This window comes from Diadema antillarum, unplaced genomic scaffold (genome assembly GCF_040938485.1).
Source record: "Diadema antillarum isolate AM-2024a unplaced genomic scaffold, OU_Dant_1.0 scf00000098, whole genome shotgun sequence".
NCBI lineage: Eukaryota > Metazoa > Echinodermata > Echinoidea > Diadematoida > Diadematidae > Diadema > Diadema antillarum.
The window spans coordinates 695,187-714,446 of record NW_027270987.1 but is presented as its reverse complement, the minus strand read 5'-3'; the positions used below and the strand labels follow the sequence as shown (position 1 = coordinate 714,446).

The following is a 19,260-nucleotide window of genomic DNA, read 5'->3' as shown; positions in this document are numbered from 1 at the left end:
TTCAAACTCTCAAAAAGCGATGAGGTACAGACTTCATTTTTCTGCCACGTGAAAACAAATTATAATCTCTGAGATATAGAGAACTTACATGTGATTTTAACAGAATTTAAGACACTTTCCGAAAGCAAATGAGATACAGATTTCATTTTTCTGCCATTTGAAAACAAATTGTAACCTCTGAGATATAGGGGACTTACAAGAGATCTTAACAGAAATTAAACAGAATCAAAGAGCAAGAGAAAAAAAAATGAAGAGAGAAGATAATATATAGGTTGGAAAAAGAAGAGAATATGTGAGGAGAAAAATACTGGCTTCGTGTTTGTCTCTCTCTCTTTCTCTCTCCAAGAGAACCCCAGCTGGAGAACGGCGAGCTAAAATGACAACATCACAAATATTACGAGGGCGAATGAAATTCTATTCTGGGCGCTCAATAAATCAATACCAACAGTGTATTAGAAGATCGCGGCGGCCGTAATATAACGCCGTTTTCGACACCTCACCGGTACGGTGAATGCAGATGATCGCGATGTATATTCCACAAGTCGGCTTTTGTCTTGTATCAGGCATTCATCTATCCACGATATACGGCTGATCGATGGCGGAGAAACCCTAGTCTCAAAATTGCTAGACCTTTCCCGGTGGCAGTGTGATCATTTGCCTTGCGATCGATACCCTTCTTTTTCTCCCTGTCAGCCTGCTTGCTGTAAAGAGAGGAATCATTATTTCAAGGTTTTGACTACTCCTCGCATCTCAAAATGAGCTCTCGAGGGGAAAGGTGCGGTGTAATCAAGTTTAAATCACTTGACCTTTCATTTACCTACATTGCCAAACACTCCAGGTTGTCAGAGGAATGCAGGTTTACTTTGAAAACGGGGTGGTGGGGAGACAGCAGAATTTCACACTTTGGCCTGACACGGAACTTCAATCCACTCTTAGCCGGCGTACCCTAGCACGAGCTGAATTACGAATGTTGAAAGCAGCGTGCCATGGTCTTTGGCTCCGCAAACAGAAAGCAGTGACTAATATCTTGCGACAACAGACGGAACTAGGACCCATTCATAATTACTGGCCATGGAAAGTTGGCAATGAAGTGGTATTTGGACAGAAACTGTCTACATTGTGCCCCAAAACGGCTGATTTCCTGGATTCCCATGTATGCACTATCATGAGGACCAACATAACATGGAGCAAAATGTGACAAAAATCATCTGGATGTATGCTAAAACCTAGCAACATGACTAAGAATGACTGGACATGAAAAAAAACCCATTTATGACATAGATATGATGATCAAAATCATGTTTTACTTGTGCACATACTACCAATGCCAAAGACTGCCAATATCATAAGGACAGCATCTGAAAAATTTGTAGTCTTTCGCTATACTATAAATCCTTTAGTGCAAAGCAGTAGGTTATCACCTTTACCCTGCAAATTTTAACACCAGAAATCATTTTCCCTCTTCCTCTTTCTTTCTCGATTTCCTTTCTAATGGGAAACTCCATTCCATTATGGCATTTACTTTAAGAGAACACCCCCCCCCCAATAAAAAAGAACAATATGAGGTTCCTTAAAATTTGAAAGAAATTAAAAATGGTACGGAAATTCCATATCATGAGAATGTAATATTTGTCTAAATGACATACAGAAATGATATTGTAAAGCTAGAAATATCTCAGGCATGAAATTTTTGCCGATTGCAGCCAACTGCCTTTTTCGCAGGCATGAAATTTTCGCAAATTGCCACTGTCGTTCTATGAATACAATGCATAGACGAGAACTTTCGTGTGCATTTTAATTCCATGAATCTTGGATCTTGCGAAATTTGCGAAATAAGAATGCATGCAAGAATGTTGTTTTACAGTACAGGCCTACAGTGACTATTTCATCACCTGCCAACTCTCTCATTGGTTTGTATGTAAGAATATCACATAATTACCCTTTGTGCTGATAATCAACTGACTGTGATCCCTCCCTTCAAATAATCTAATAACCACTGAACTTTTAAAACTCTACAACAAATTTGGTGCCATGGATAAAGTCCCTCTCTGTCTTGAATTAGTGCCAGCCAAAGAGAAATTTAACAAAGATTTGTGTGCAACAAAAAAAAAAATGGAGAGATTTGTTAAGGCATGACATCATAATTACCTCATCTAATTTGCATGTCTGTGACTGTCACCAATATCACTACATTGCAAAAACAGGCGACCTCTTCCAATTCCAAGACACCCTTATTTTGTGCAAGACTTTACAAGTAAACCTTTTGCCATTCTGTTTGATATTGCCCTATTCACGTAAGTTTCCTTGAACCTGAAGTAGATGTTTACTTTAAATCAATAGGTAACTGTACAGCACATCCTTCCTAATGGAAAACTTATTCTGAGAGAAGGCATTTATGGAACAAAAAGAAAGAAAAAAAAATATTCATATTGACAGAAGCTTCGACACTTTACTGACAGTGTCAAACAGAACCTTGGATGCTAAGATGCTAGGGTCAAGGAGCAAATTCTGGCTTTGCCGATTCTGAAAGTCTACACACAAAAAAAGCCCCAAAAAAAAAAGCATTTTCTGTCCCATCGAATTTCTTCGTTTGCCTGCTGGCAATACACAAAGCCAATTTAAACAGAAAAATTCAGCAAACATATGTAGTCAAAAATCCCATGTTAGTTTGGAGGTGCCTGGCAGGGTTTTCTTGAACTCCCCTTTATCTGACGAGAAGAATTTGGAAAGCTGAAACCAACCGTTTATGCCGGAGCTTCAATAAAACGAGCAGAGCAATTCAAGGTCTATCCCCGCCCAGGATGTGCCAAATGGGTGCCCTCCACGGCTTGTTGGGAATGAACACAACCGCTCTTTTTTTCTTGATTTTCCACAATTATACTCCATATTACTTTTTCTATTAATATTTTGACTGTGGATTCCACATACACACCTTTCCCTCCACTCGTTCTTTATCAAATGGGTGCTAGAACTCAAGGCTGCCGGGAGCTTTGGGTCACGAAAAGGTGTAAACAGGCGAATTATTTCTGCTCGCTTGTCAAATATCTTTTGAACACGGCTGCAGATCAAAGCCTGGAGAACATGAGAGAATTGACAGAACGTCAAACAAAGCCCCCCTACAGGTACCCTCCTACAATGGAGAAACTACGCTGGGTAAAATCAAACACACCGCTACCCCGGGCAAACAGAAGGAAAAAAAAAGAAGGATGAAAATGAGAAAAGAAAAAGACCCCTCCCCCCTTCTTTTCCAAACATTACTGAACACATAGCTAATGCCACTGAATGGAGCAATAACATTTATATTTTCCCCAGCTACCTGAGCTGACTGTGTCAACTGAGTGTTTGCGGATTGAGGCAGGCTCGTATGCCAGACCGGCACTCAATCAAACCCAGCGCGTCGAAGACCAAAAACTTCGACGAATCCAGCACACACGCATACAGTACCTGTTGAGGAGAGCCATATGCTTGGCCAACGAGAGACGGAGGCGACGAGGAAGAAACTTGCCAGCGGGCGTGGTGCGCAGCCAACTGCACATCGGATCCAGTTAGGAGAGGCTGGGGGCTATTTAACCCTTATTTTACCATTACTACCTCAGACAGCCAGACTGTCCCTCCCCCCATCCCCCACCATCCCCGACAAGATACCTCCCAACTCCCACCATCAAAAAAGTGCAAATGAACTTTTCTCTCTCAGGAATACACACGCTTTACAAAGTGACTCCTCTCAGAACCTCGAAGACATCAAACCCTAAAAGCACTCTCTACCCGCGCATCGCAATAAAAAAAAAAGAAAGAAAACATCACGGACGAAGCAAAACAGTCAGAGAAACATATTTCTCGCAAAAACTGATCAACAGGCTAAGTGGCTTTTAGAGAGTGCAGGGCCTTCTCATGATAGGGGTGAATTGCCAGACGAGGCACAAATGGGGGGTTAACCCTCTTACGGGCGACCAGCTCGAAAACTCCACCGACACTGTGCATAAACAGGTTACAAACGGAAACAGCGGGGTTAAGCACCAGACCCATCTTTCAATGACTGTTCTGCTTCTCCGAGTAACGACCACATGAAGGAACGATATCCGACTGCGATGTCGCTTGGATTATGGGGGATCATCACTTCTCAGATTTCATTTTTGTGGCAGCGAGCTGAGAGGGACTGCACATGGACTCTACATATTTCAGCACACAACAGATTTGGGAAGGAATGCACACTGCTACAAATTTTAACTACCAGAAGATACAACTCTCACTGTCATATCTTAACAAGATTTCAACAACTGTCTATGAAACCATACACTAGAACAGACAATTTATGAAAAGGTGAAAGAACGTTCAATTTATGCTTCACTCGCTCACATGCAATATTACATTTTGAATTTTTGTTTTATTTATACATGACTTGATGGTTTAATCTTTGTGTTCAGAATTGATCAGCAATGTACAAATACTGACATTCTGATGGCATACACAAATTCCCCAATCCACATAAATATGTAATACTTTTATTTAAAAAATTGATATGCATATTACGTCTGGAATATATCAAAAGCTTTCATAACATAGTCCTCTTCATCTTGTAAAGGTTTTACAGCTTCCTCTTCAATGTTTCTGTCTTTTCTTCCCTTTCTTTTGACTAAATCCTTATGCCAACCAAAAGCATTGAAAGCACAAGCATAATATTGATGATTTTCTCGATCAGAATTCACTTTCCCATGCTGTGTAGATCTCTGTACAAACACTGCAACATTCGCACTGGCATGTTCCCTCTAGACATGTTAAACTCTCCCCGAGACATGGTCTGGCAATACAGTTAGTTGGTACATGGTTGATAGGAGGCGCTAGCTACCCCGAATACAATCACTCGTCTGCCCTGGTTTTGAAAGAAATTGTAAACATATAATTTGAATGGCACTTTTTTTCTTCTTTTTACGTTTGCGGAAGTGGGAAGCCTTTGAAGTCATTCTATGGAAGGGGGAGGAATGTCTGAAGGGTTTGGCTATGCATGTGCCTGAGTGAACATTCAGTACCGATGTTGTTTGGGGTTATTTTTTCTCCGAAAGTGCAGAGGTATCGCTGCGAGATATGCAGAATTCCTTCTCAGCTCGAGCATGAACGCAGAAAAACCACCTGAGCGCTTTCTCAAGCGACCTTCTCTCGGATGGAAAACATCTGAAAACAGGTGCGTGCAAACGATGTGTATACAGGAAACTAAAAAAAAGGATTATTGCAGGACCGATAGATCGGACATTAATGACATCTGGGAGACATTTCATGAGGCATTTTGGTCGTATATTTTTCTAACAAACTGTTACAAGCTACCGAAATCCTTGCATCTGATTGGCTGAGAGCAAATTGGTCCGACAACTTTATCAGACAAAATGCTTCATGAAATGCCCCAGCTTCACTGCAGAGAAAACAAATCAATGATTTCATTTTTCTATTCCTGCATCTGTATAGGTGTGTTTCAATGTGGTCTTCTGCTAGTATCTCTGTGCATTCACACCAGAATTACTGTGATACTAAATACCACAGTAATGTATTAGCACCATTCTCATTGGCATGATATCATGGTAACAGATACCGTGGTAATCCACTCGGTACCATTCTCATTCTCAAAATATTGTGGTATTTCTGGTAAGCAATGAGCATGTTCATAACTCCTATGGGAAGAAGCCTGGAAGCGCACCAGGCCATGTGAGAAATACACCCCTGTACAATCTGTGGTATTTTGTGACACAATTCACACTCAAATCGCACACCCATATTTTGTGCAAAGTTTGGATTACCTGCCTATATATATACAGTACCTTGGTCTTTCTAAACAGGTTTCTTGGTGTTTATCGAGGAATATTTGTATTCGCATTACGAATTATTGTGCGAAATACCATGGTATTTTATCGTCAATGTGAATGTACCTTCCCCCACGTTTATTTTAGTTGTAGTAATCGAAATGAGCAAGGAAATAGCCAGCTGGTGTGTATGTGGCTTCTTGCAAAAAACACCCTCCAAAACAAAACAAAACAAAACAAAACAAAAACTCAAGCCAAACCAAACTAAAACAAAAGTGGGATTGAAATCAGTAGCTCGGGTCTGCATCTAAATGAAGAAGGCAGGTGTTTAAAGTCCTGAAAATAAAAGGGGTCGTTCCCTTACGCAACGAACTCTACTGCACAGCTCCTCCTTCTTTCCCCCCTTACCCCCAACATTAATTGCCCTCTGACAACATACGTGCGTCACTAATGCAGAGGAGAGAGATTGCGACAAAGGCAGAGAGATAGACAGGGACAAAGAAGAAAAAACACATACAAAGAAATGGGGGAACTCTCTTTAACCCGAGATAGCATCTAGAAGCCAAACAGGATACACAGGAGGCGATGGTTTGACGTCTCAGAAGTCCTGTAAGTCCCCTCCCCCCCCCCCCTTCCCGACATCCCCCTTTTCCTGTAAGAAGGGTTCAACACGATGACTTCTCATGTGTGTGTGTGTAGAGAGAGGGAGAAGTTTATGCGTGACAGCTATCGCGGCGAAATGCATCAGCGCCGTTGAAGGAGTTTCGTCTCACAGCTATGCCGGCGAGTGCCCTGCCTGCTCCCTTCTACGTATCTCAGCAGGGGAAGGGTGGGGGGGGGGGCATTTTGCTGGGGCAGTCGTGGGCATGGGTACGGAAATACGGCAAGGCAGCAACTCTCTGCTGTTTCCTCCATGAATATCCTTAGCCCAAGACTATGGCAAGCCAAGTCAATATATTTTGCAGAGTCATTCTGAGTGGAAACTACAGCCGACATATCTTAATCATTCGTTTCTGTATTTCTATTATTTCTTTTTCTCGTCCCTTTTTCTTTCCTGTTCCATACTCAAAAGCTGATGAATGTTGCAAGTAATATTTCACACTCCACCATAATTTATTCCTCTCACGGATTACTGCTAACAGTTGCTGAGAAGATGTGCAGAAAAGAGAAAACCAAGACTTAAAAGTTTTGGTATGTTCCTTCCTTAAGAACCAAGCTAATCTTTAACGTATATTTTGAAAAATGAACAAATGAACTGAATGCTTCTCGGTATTTTGACTTGACTTGAAGATTAATAAAGAAATCATTCTTCTGCCAAGTTAGAACTATTCACTGCCATTCTTTTGTATTGTGTTGGTGACGGCGTCTATATTTCATCTGTAAGCTCATTTATTCATAAAAAGAAAAGATGTCGGCCAAAATTGTGTCTCAAATATTTGATCTCTGAGCACATCACACCTCAAGTCTTCACAAAGTTGGATGGTTTCTACAGTGATCTCGTACCTTTCTATTATTAAGGGGGAAAACGCTTTTAGTTTTGATAACCTGACCCATGTGCAAAGAAAGAGGCCGACAGGGGTCAAACCGTGACCCGAATACGGCATTTTGACCATGACTTCCGACCTCTCTGCAGGGCGAACGCATCACTCTCGTGTTCCACAGTGGAGGACAGTTTGGTACTCCAAACCTATCTGAAGCTGAAGCAGGTTTGCCGTTTTTATGGATAAAACATTCATAGTAATCTATCTCTTTGTTGCTGTTGTTGTTCTGATATATTTCATGATTTTAAGTTCACCATTATTAAGTGAAACTCGGTCTGGAACTAGAATGAAAGATGGCAACTTTAAAAACAAAAACAAAAACAAAAAACCAACCAGGCCCAGGATGGAGGGTATGGAGAGAAAGAAAACAACAACAACAGCCAAACCGGCTTCGTCACAAATGATTTTGCATTAGTTCTGGCCTACTTTGCCCGATTCCGATGCCTATTTTTACCCTGCGCGTAAGCTCGTCGTCCATCACCTCGTGGTCCAATGGAGATTGGCAATTGAACAAAATTTGGTCCCACAGCGAATGCAAATTTCATCAGTGCATGCATGAGGTACTCGCTGCTGCTACTACTCAGAGAGCTCAGTTCTCTGGATCTCGCATAGTCACATGACTCGAGGATGCGGTGGAAGTTCGACCGCAAATAGAATGCTGCTTCAAATGCAGGCGGCGAAAACAGACGCAACAGATTGGTGTGCGCTGTTCGCTAACTTAAGAATGATTCAAAGAATTTGAAATATTGGTAATTAAGCTGTTGAAAAAAATGATGTTAGTTGTTTTCAGCTCAAAGTTGCTGCTTGGTCATGTGACTTATTATTATTATTACTTTTTTTTTGGGGGGGGAGGCTCTCTTGTTCTGCCTATCCCTACCCACTCCATACACACCAATGAGCAACCACTGCGATCTGTATAGAAAAAATCCTTTCTTTCTTTCTTTCTTTTTTTGAATCTGTTGCAACGATGAAGATGAACACCATTTAAGCAAAATCATTAACAATTGTAAAATCAGAAGACCTCGTTCAGGAGGGCTTTACAATAGGTTTAATGAGATGTAAATTTATATCATCTGCATCATTAAAGCGACACAAATATGTTTGTAATCAAAAGAAGTTGCTGTTTTGACATACAACGAAAGGAAGAAGAGACCACTGAGTACAGACGCAGCAGATACCGACATGAATTGTGACTGCAAGAAATCGTGCCTGAAATGACTGATGAAAGGATAACTCTGTAAGCAGCAGCGGTGGTTGAATCCCCCAACACCAGCATCCCAGGTAAGGATGAATGAGGGACAAATGGACAGATATCGCCTCACGTTGCCAACTCAGTTCAGCCAGATCTGTCCACTGCTTTATCCCATTTTCGACGGCAACTTCACGCGGCCAGCTCCGTAACAAGCGAGACCCAAAAAAGTCTTGACGGCACCAAGGTGCGTGTTTGCAGATGACGCGTTCGCCCCATAATTTGTTGGCCAAATACTTCCCCTCCACCCCCCATCCCTAAAAAGCAATCTGTCAGTCATCACTTCTACATGGTTTAAACTCAAAACTCAAGTCAGTTCACAGAAGAAACTGCTCGATCATTTCCGCACAAACAGAGAGCAAAGCTAATGTTCCACTGAAAAGCAGAAAAAAGGGGGAGGGGTGCATTTAGCAGGGATGTTGCTGAGAGAGAGAGAAAGAAAAAAAAAAAGCTCCAGTGTGCATTTTTCCCTGAAAAGCAAAATGTCCCCGATCCATATTTGGCCGGCAGCCATGCAGCGGAACAAATTTCTACGCCAGATCAGATTTTGATAGGAAGCTCCAGATCTCTTAGGTAGCCATGGCAACAGGCTTCAAATCAATCAAGGTCACAGCTGATCAATAGAACTTACCCCAGCTTCCGTTCTATACCTCAAAACGCCTCCGTTCCTCTCTACCTTGCAACTCACAATTCTTTTTGCTCCGCATCAAGGCTTCCTACAATTTTGTATTTTCCACCATCACCGCTCTCTCCATCTTCCTTTATTCATATATTTCTCTTTTTTTTTTCCTTTTTTTTTTGTTGTCCCTATAATTTAAATTGACTAGTGCTTCGATCACCGTGTCCTTTTTACATTTTCTTTCTGAGAGGGGGAGGTTTTTTTTTTTTCCATTTCCAATTCATTTTTTCGCTTTCATTCTCCTTGCATAGCGAACTTCTCAATGACTTCTTGCATTATCTTCCACGAGACATTGCTTGCTTGTGGCAGACAAAATTTCCCATAAAGAAAAAGCCTTCCGTTTTTTTTTTCCCCTCAGCTTTAAGTCTCGTTATTTCAGAGAGCTACATATAACTGTAGCTTTGACGTAATTCACAACTCACAGAGATGACATCCCTTAATTTGGGTAGTTGAGATGCGATCAGAGATATTGATGTCATGACGAATTTGGGGCTTAATGCGTCAACCAGAGGAAAAGATCAATAGCTACATAATTGACTGCTGCTCAGAGAAAACAACTGAGACAATACTGTAACCACTTACAAAATGAAAAAGGAAATCCTCAGACTTCTTTCTTTCCCCCTTAAACCAAGAGATAGCACTTATCCATCATCTACATTAGCTTTTGTAACACTTTAGGGGGGAGCTCCTACAAATCAAAATAGTCTCCTTCCCCGAAAGACTTCATAATGTACTGACAAGAGTCTGTGGACGCGATGATCGCCACGACAACACTCTGCTCGACAGAAATAGCTCTTTTCTTTCCGTCTCATCTGCCCATTCCTTTCGAGCTCTCCCTCGCTCCATGCATAATGCATCATTATTTCTATCCATCTGGCCATTTGTATCTCTCCCCCACCCCTCCTCCTCCTCTCAATCTTCCAGGACCTACATTCAAGCTGCATCTTCCACCTCTATACATCTACTCCAGTATGTTTTGGTGGTGGTGTTTTTCTCTGATTCCTCTCTACCTCTCTCTCGTTGTCAATCTCTCCAGAATACGTTTCCTGTATCTTTTTTTTTTTCTAAACTGGCAGCCCGTTTTTCTGTACATTTGCCATCTCTCTCCATCTCCATTTCGCAACATCACGGCGAGCAAAGTCACAAATATGTTTTCCAACTTTTTCCGCATTGAAGCAGCTGCTTGCAGCAGCACCCCCCTACCCCCCCCCCCCCCCCACCATCTCCATCCCTCTATAAATTTCTGGGTCAGACGAGGCAGGGCCTAGGGGAGAGAAAGAGAGATGGGGAGCTATCCGCTGCGGCGGCACACGGTACGATCCCCCGCGACCGCACGAAAAGCAGAGGGCTGATCCCACGCCGTTTGTGAGGAAGTAAAGATCTTTTGTAAAGAGAAAAAAAAATGAAAGAAAAAAATCTAAATACATCATGGTGGATGAGATAGCAGGCCTTGCCTTCTGCAAAGAACCCTTAATGGAGCTGAGCTATCTTTGCCACTGCCGCATGTATTGGCACACTTAAATTCTTTTTGCTTCCTTTTCTTTTCTCTCTTTTTTTTTTTCTTGGGCATGCAACAGGCTCAATATAATGATCTGTCCCGGAGCATTGCAGATGGATAACAGTGTGAAATTGAGGCGAGGAATTCCTCCTAATCGAGGACATCTCTATCTCTCTCTCTATCTCTGGCGAAGCAAAGAAGCGATGATCGCTCCCACAACATGGCAGACACTGTGCCACAGGAGCCAACAAGCCACGAGCACTGCATCCGACAAAAACAATCATATAACCTACTTTTCCTCTTCATTCCGCGCTTACGATCTTTCTGAGTGCTTTCCCCACAATAAATTCGATAACGATCTCTAACCCACTAAGCTCAGACGTGGATGCACCTCATTTCGGGTAAAGATTGTTGCCCACCACAAGTCACACCAAGGAGAAATCTAGGTGGTGATGAGTCCCCCCTCTCCCCCCCCCCCCCCCTTCCCCAAGACAGTTTATGGCAATAATTGGATGTTACTCCATGGAATACTGTCATTACATGTGGATCATACCTCTATTCTTCTTCTTAATTGAGGTCAAGTATGGCTGCATGCAGATCGCAGTTGCTTTTTTGGCCAGCTGGCTTGCAGATCATCATTTCCCATGCAATCTGCAATCTACACAAGTCGAGGAACAACTGCCTCAATGGGCCCCATGTTGCATAAAACTACCATTTATCACAATCAGACAAGCCAGACAACATAACCAACCCCTTTCATATTCTGAAGGATAGTCAATGTTGCTCTACATGAAAAAAAAAAAAGTCAAATCAACCAAATGTCATTTATAATATGTTTTTCAAAACCTGCATTGTACAAAAATTTAATTTCGCTTCATTTAATATTCTCTTAAAGTGCATTTCAAGGTATGCACAGGACTTAATTTGTAAAGGTAACAACAACCAAATAAATATATGAAACTGAAAAATAACATTCCATAAAGTCAGAATATCATAATGACATTCTGGTAGACTTTGCAGTTTTACTCATGGTGCATGAAGTGACAGCTAAATTACATATTCTGCACTTATTAAGAAAATGGATACAATACAGGCAGTTTGGTAGGATAATTTTGAAAGTATTTGATGGAATATAAGAGATGCTTGATGAAGTATTCCAAATTGTGTCTTAGCATCATGCAAGGATGTTCATTCTTTGGGGCCTACACGTTTACAGCGCCACTACTGTAAAAGTGGAAATTTTCGCGATGTTGAAATTTTCGCGCATTTCGCGCAATCCGAAATCAGCGCGAAAATAAAAGCATGCGAATATTTTTGCTTGCCATATACTGTATTCCAGTAGTTGATGTCTGGATTCCGCGGAATTAAAAACATGCAAAACTCTTCTTACCCAGCAAAGCGCGAAAAATTAGTTGCGCAAAAATATCCACTTTTACAATATTAACTTGTGTGTGGTTGTACAGTAAAAGGGTACACATGATCCCAAAACTAGAAAAACACCACAATGGCTACAGAATGAAATGATGTCCTGGTAAATGCTCATAACTGTATACCTAACCACTTGAAATTGAGAAATTACAAGCAGCACAAACCCTGGCTACTCTCTTTGCAGAGCTCTGCTTTCTACATTGTCGTACCCCTCTACATATCCTAAAAAGCAGTTGAACCCGTAAAATGGGGGAAGCAGATGAACAAACGTCTCCTTTCTGACGTCAACAGGTAGATCTCTTCGAGGATCGTCCCAGATTTGAAATGTAAATGACTCTTCCCCCTGTAAACGTGAATAGATCCCCATGCAGAGACAGGAGACAAGTTCTTGTTTTTTTTATTATTACTACGAGCCTCCCGCCTGCGAGTGGATGAACCGGAATTGGCTCCGTGAAACCAGGTGATCCATTCATGGCGGGGCGGAAAATGCCGCTCCGAATTCATTGAGGAAGTCCGTCACATGACTGGGAGCTGCAAGAGGCCGCTGAGTACATCCATCATATTTTGCAGGTAACGATCTTTGAATGTTCAACAATGTATCTGCCCTGCATGCTTGCCAAGGCATGCACAGCAAGGATGGCACGCCTAGCCAATGCTGCTTTGCTCTATCGAAAATGCTGCATATTGTCAAAAATATATTTCCCTTGTATTTCAAATGACAGCTTGCAGAGACAGTATCAATCCTCATTTTTCCAGGCTTCATTTTGGCGCTTTTGCTTCACAACCGTATTAGCCCATGATAAAACAAGGAGGTTTTAAGAACTGAAGTAAATGACTCACAATAAAAATCAATTCAATTCAATCAGATAGAATTGCACGTAGGCAACATCTGCCCAGTTATTCTTGGCTTTCAATTGTTTGAATTTCAGCGCGACACTTGGGACATTCGCTGGGAAATACATCTCTGTGCTCATTCTATTACCGTGAAGTACGCTAATGCAGTTGTAGCAACATCACCACATTCAACCAGATACCGTAGTTGCTAAAATCATTTTCCCCCCAGTCATCAGCATGACTCTGACAATGGATGCAGAACATTTCACACAGGCTCCTCATTTGATAAAAAGCTTAGATTTTGAGCTCTCACAGATTTGTAGCGGCTAAACGTTCTAAGAGCATATCATTTACTCCAGACAACAAGGCTATTTATATAATAACATGAATGGGTAAGATGAGATATGATGATTAGGAAGAAAAGCTTTTCATCACACAGCATTTTATCATCCATCTTTTCGCTTGAACTAAACCTTCACTTTGACTAAAAAAAAACTCTTCAAGTTGGACTAGAACCTCCTCTACAAACACTCTGGATGTTTTTGTTTTCTTCTTTTTATTTAATACAGCTTTCTTCCTTCTCTCTGCATCCAAGAATGCTTTCATTGCAGAAGGTCATTAGTACAAAGTCTGAAGACTGAAGCAGTAGGATCAAATTTTCCTCAAACTCTATAACTGGAAGGTACCAACAAAATATTTCCCCCCCCCCCCACAAAAACTAGAATTATCACTGAAGGTGATTAATACTTTCGCCCCTAGTGTTGCTTGATAGTATGTGATGTCATGAGGGCAATCATACAAACAAAATGTGACCACAGTTGGTCGAGTGCTATGGCAACAGTTGGTTCCACATGGTTTGGGTAAAAAGTGTGGTTACCATGGCCAACACATTGTCTGATACAAATACAAGGGACATTTTGCATAACTACACTTAAAGACCATATCATACACACCAAATTTGACCTTCATAGCTTGAATGGTTTATTGCAATTGAAAAAAAAAAATCACACAGGAATTTCCATTGCACCTCAATAATATCTCCCCCTATATAATTCTCTGTATAATGACTTTAAGGAATTCCACTCAAATGACTGTTAATCATCATAACACATTCCATGTCAAGCACTAATTAATATCTCTCCAGACTTCATTTGGAAGAGATCAGGTTCCCATAGGCAATGGCTTGATTACAGTTGCACAAAAATTTATAAGAAAAGTCAAGAATATAAAAAAGGAAGAATACCAGAACTTTAAGGCACGCAACATACACTTCAACACTCTCATTTGGGGAAAGTGGCAATATCACAGAATGCGACAACCTCGCAAAATCACCCCGCCACTGACTTCTTTAACCGCAGTCGCGCCAATCACACTTTGGACATCACGCAACAGACGTGGTAAGAACCCCATGCTATTCATGTCAGACTCATCACCATATCTCTCTGTCAAGAGCACTTTTAAACATAAGAGTCATAAGGAAAGGGTAACAACAGATTGGTCGACTTACCCGACGCTGCGTCATGACATAGATATATTCCTCATCCAGGTTTAACATGAGTCCGTTTTGCACCACTGAACTCCCCTCCACGATCACAATATCCTTGCTTAGTCTGGCCTCACTGCGCGATGTAATCATGAGCTGTTGGTAGTGGTAGTGGTGGTAGTGGTAGTGGTAGTGATGGTGGTGGTGGCAATAGTGGTAGTGGTGGTGGTGGCAGTGTGATGGTAATGGTAATGGTGGTAGTGGTGACAGTAGTAGTGGTGGTGGTAGTGGTAGCAGTGGTGGTGGTTGGTAGTGGTGGTAGTGGTGGTGATGGTAATGGTGGTAGTAGTGGTGGTAATGGTGGTGGTAGTGGTGGTAATGGTAGTATTAGTGGTGGTGGTAGTGGTGGTGGTGGTAGTGGTAGTGTAGGTGGTGGTAGTGGAGGTGGTGGTTGTGGTAGTGGTGATGGTGGTGGTAGTGGTGGTGGTGGTTGTGGTAGTGGTGGAAGTGGTTGTGGTAGTGGTGGTCGTGGTCATGGTAGTGGTAGTGGTGGTGGTAATGATGGTGGTAGTGGTATTTGTAGTGGTGGTGGTATTTGTAGTGGTGGTGGTAGTGGTAGTGGTGGTGGTAGTGGTAGTGGTGGTGTTTGTGGTGGTGGAAATAATGAAAGAAGAGGATTGGAATGTAGAATGTAGGAAAAACAGAAAGTTTTTGTTAAAAATAATATCACAAAAGTATATATTTTTAAAGACATGATGCACTTGATAATACTTTGCAAATAATGGAAATAAGCCTTGCTAAAAGTGGTTGCTATAATCACGGCAGTTATTGCAATCATCAAGATCGATCATCAGCATCGTCATTATCGTCGTCATCCTTGTCACCTCCATCTTCAAGAAGATAACACCATAAAAACATTCAACCCAAGCCATTAGTGCAAGGGAGTATGTAAGTGCAGACAGAAATAATGTATCTATGAAACATTGATATGTTTTCAAACAAAATACTACCAGCGTGATTCAAACTTTGGACACGGATGGCTAGCTAACACACAACCATCAAGTTATTGTTTTCATTCACAAATGATTGGGATTTTAAATTAGTGATATGCTGTCTGTTTGGTTGCTTATGTTATTCTTTTTTTTTGGGGGGGGGGAGGGGGGGAGAAGGAGGGGGGATGGTGTATAGTACAGCTGTTTTTATCTTTATTTATCAGGAAAAAAAAGGTGCACATCACTTTCACAATGACTAGAATTGAATTCATTGATTACATTTTCCACGCTCAGTCTGGGCTAAGATATCATGTGACAAGAAATTTTCTTTCGGTTACACACAGAGCTGAATCGAAGGCCCGAGGATGAGATGGGATGTTTGAAATAAACTTAAGTGATGAAGAAACGGGTCATCATCATGGCCGCAGAAGACCCCTCAAAATATTGCACCTGCCACAGTTTAATGACCAATTCCCCTGGCTCGTTTTGGCGGCAGGCTGGAATCTGGGATAAGAATGGCTGGGGGCCATCGATAAACATTTGGGATTATATTATGCTGATGTGCTGAGAAGCACATATCCAATTACAGGCAAGCCATGGGCTTACAGGCATGAATCTTGCGCCTGCAACCATTCCAGCGACTGGGTCTCGTTAAGGTTTGTGAGATCACTGCCGGTCAACACTTTTTTTTTTTCATTTTGGGCTCCACACTCGCATACCGTAAATTGTTCATCATCACATGAAAATCTACAACAGAACAGGATGCGGACATTGGATTGCAGACGTTACCTTTCGTAGGTGACCCCTGTCGTCGCCAATGAAGACCGCCGAATCGCGGGGCTTGTGCGAGACCGCGATGGTGGTGAAGAGGGCGGAGTCGTCGGTGTAGATCGCCTGAGCTTCGATGGGGCTATTGGTTCCCCCCATTGGACCGATGAAGTCGATTGTGTGGCAGTAGTTTTGCCCATTCAAGTCCATTTGCTGCACCTGTTGAAAGACACCATGGAAAACATCTCTCCATCACAAAGAACTTTCGATGGCCATCAAGTATAACAAACACATAATCTCAGATCCCAAAGTGAATATCACTTAGTCACTATATCATTATTAGAGTTCTACTATCAGATTTCATCTTTCTCCCAACGAGGCAACAGTGTAATCATTGATATATTGTTACATAAATTCAGGAAAAAAATAACAATTTCCACTCTCTCATCTAAACTTAAGTAAAATCTATTTCAGGTTAACTTTGCATTGAAGTCCCTCTTTGGATGATACTACAATCAAAATGCCAGAATATGATAAAAAAAGTAAAAAATTTTTTTCTAGAAAAATGCATTGCAAACCTACCAGCGTTGGATTTGAGCCTTTGGGTGAACACGGCAAACTCTTGTACCACTCCATCTCGGTATCGTCCGAAAGCCCCGCGACACACTCACGTCTCCGGTCAAAGAATGCCTGATTGAGATCCGAAATCAGGTACATGCAAACGGCCGACTTGCGCTGTGGGTCACGCGAGTGCTCCTCCGACTGGGAGAAGGTGACGAAGAGCGCGTCTTCGTTCTGCCACGTTGCGCCCGCCGCCTTGCCTGCCTTGGCGATGAAACCGGACTGCACCACGTTGTAGAGGGTCGAACCGACCCTACACTCGAGGGGCAGCTCTATGTATGAGTGCAGGTTGATGTCCGCCTTACATATCCGCACTATCTTGGTATAGTATTGCACTTGACGAGGGAGGTCTCTGTGATCTCTGGGCTGCACCGCAAGGAAATAGATGAAATTCCCGCTGGAAAACCCGTACATGTACGTGATGTTAAAGCCACTGGGCGACCCGGACACCGTCCCGTCTGGAATGATGATTTGGCTGACGGCCCTGAAGCCCACCTTCAACACACCAAACAGCTCCATCGAGCTGGTCTTATGGAGAGTCCTCACCGACACCGTGGGGACGTTATTGTCGAGCCACGCCGCATTCGAGGTGGCTGTGTACAGTACGTTCTCTCCGTTGTCCGGCCCATCGGAGATGAAGCCTACGGACGTGCCGATCACAGTGTTGGCCACTATCTCCTCTGACGTATTGTTGGCTATCAGTGAGAAGTTGTCCAGGCTGCGAACCTGGCAGATGCCCTGAAAGATGCTGCCGCACGTGATCAGACGATCCCCATCCACGAGCAGAATCTTGATGATGTTGTTCATGGGCACCTTCTCGTACGAAGGATCCAGGCAATCGCCTGGAGGAGGGAAACACATCGGGTGGTCCAGCACAGGACCGGTGTCTAAGTGCACCTCCTCAACGAGATCGCTGTTGAGTTTGTAGAGTCGGTTGACAGATCCCACATAGATTGTGTTTGTCCGTGGGTCCAGAGTCATTTTCTGCAGCGTGATGGAGCTGTCACCAGGGAGATTTTCCTCCACAAAGTGCACATAGCTTGAGGCAGAGGATGCCAGCAATAAGACCACGTGTAGGCACACCAGGAGCCACGGAGACACGCAGGCCTCCTGTACGGCTCGGCAAATCCTCCCCAACAGAGCCATTGTGTTGTGAAGCGGAGCGACTTGGGAGGATCGCAAATATAAATCTCCTCTTCTCCAAACCACCCGTCTCTCTAGCAAAGGCGTCCAAGACCTCAAGGATTCTGCTCCATCACCTATGATAAGATACAAATGACAGAGATATGCGTTTACTTTTTTTCTGTCTTGTAGAGACTGAAACTGTAGTGCAGAAACAGTGCAACATATATTAGATTCAGCTTACTTATTTTTTCTGTATCTGCATGCACGCCTGCAACTGCTGATAAGTGAGAGTGGATTCTCATTGTCAAGAGAGGCAAAATTACATTATCACAGCTTGACCTCTGGTAATAGCCCCACAAAGGTCGAAGTTCATACCTCTCTCTCTCTCTCTTGGTCCAATAAAAACAAGGAAAAGTAGAAATTACGCCGTGCGTAATATATGTCCCCGCCGGAAGTAGCATTTTGTAACAAAATGTACAATACAGGTAAAAAAATCAAGGTCAAAGGTCAAAGAAGTCAAAGGTCAAAATTCTGTGTAGAAGTGTTGAAGCCCTCACCTAGTGCCATCACATAAAGCAAACGGAATCGAAATCGGGTTAGAAATGGCGAAGGAGTAGCATTTTGTAGCAAAATGTACAATATAGGTCAAAAAATCAAGGTCAAAGGTCAAAGAAGTCAAAGGTCAAAATTCTGTGTAAAAGTTTTGAAGCCCTCACCTAGTGCCATCACATAAAGCAAACGGAATTGAAATCGGGTTAGAAATGGCGAAGGAGTAGCATTTTGTAGCCAAATGTACAATACAGGTCAAAAATCAAGGTCAAAGGTCAAAGAAGTCAAAGGTCAAAATTCTGTGTAGAAGTTTTGAAGCCCTCACCTAGTGCCATCACATAAAGCAAACGGAATCGAAATCGGGTTAGAAATGGCGAAGGAGTAGCATTTTGTAGCAAAATGTACAATATAGGTCAAAGGTCAAGGTCAAAGGTCACAACTGAAATTCTGTGTAGAAGTTTCAAAGCTCCCATGTAGTGCTATCATATAAAGCAAACAGAATCAAAATTGGCTCATAAATGACAGAAGTAGCAAATTGAAGATTTTGATCACACACGGACGCACACACGGACGCACACACGGACACACGGACGGACGGACGGACACACGGACACACACACGTACGGAGCCCGTTTCATAGTCCCCTGCTCGAACTCGTTCGGCGGGGACAACTAACTGCAGTCCAGATCTCAAACTGGGGAGGA

The 19,260-nt window shown here is 42.5% G+C and overlaps 1 protein-coding gene across 1 annotated transcript in view; it reads right to left on the bottom strand.

Annotated features, from left to right (window-relative positions):
• LOC139718677 (plexin-A4-like) overlaps nt 1-19,260 on the bottom strand; it is a 311,060-nt gene that overhangs the window by 42,152 nt on the left and 249,648 nt on the right. Inside the window, exons 5-7 of the mRNA XM_071630135.1 lie at nt 16,844-18,141; nt 16,283-16,480; nt 14,526-14,657 (exon numbers count right to left, since the gene is read on the bottom strand). Coding sequence (XP_071486236.1) covers nt 14,526-14,657; nt 16,283-16,480; nt 16,844-18,028 — 1,515 coding nt within the window. The 5' untranslated portion in view covers nt 18,029-18,141. The remainder of the gene's footprint in view (nt 1-14,525; nt 14,658-16,282; nt 16,481-16,843; nt 18,142-19,260) is intronic.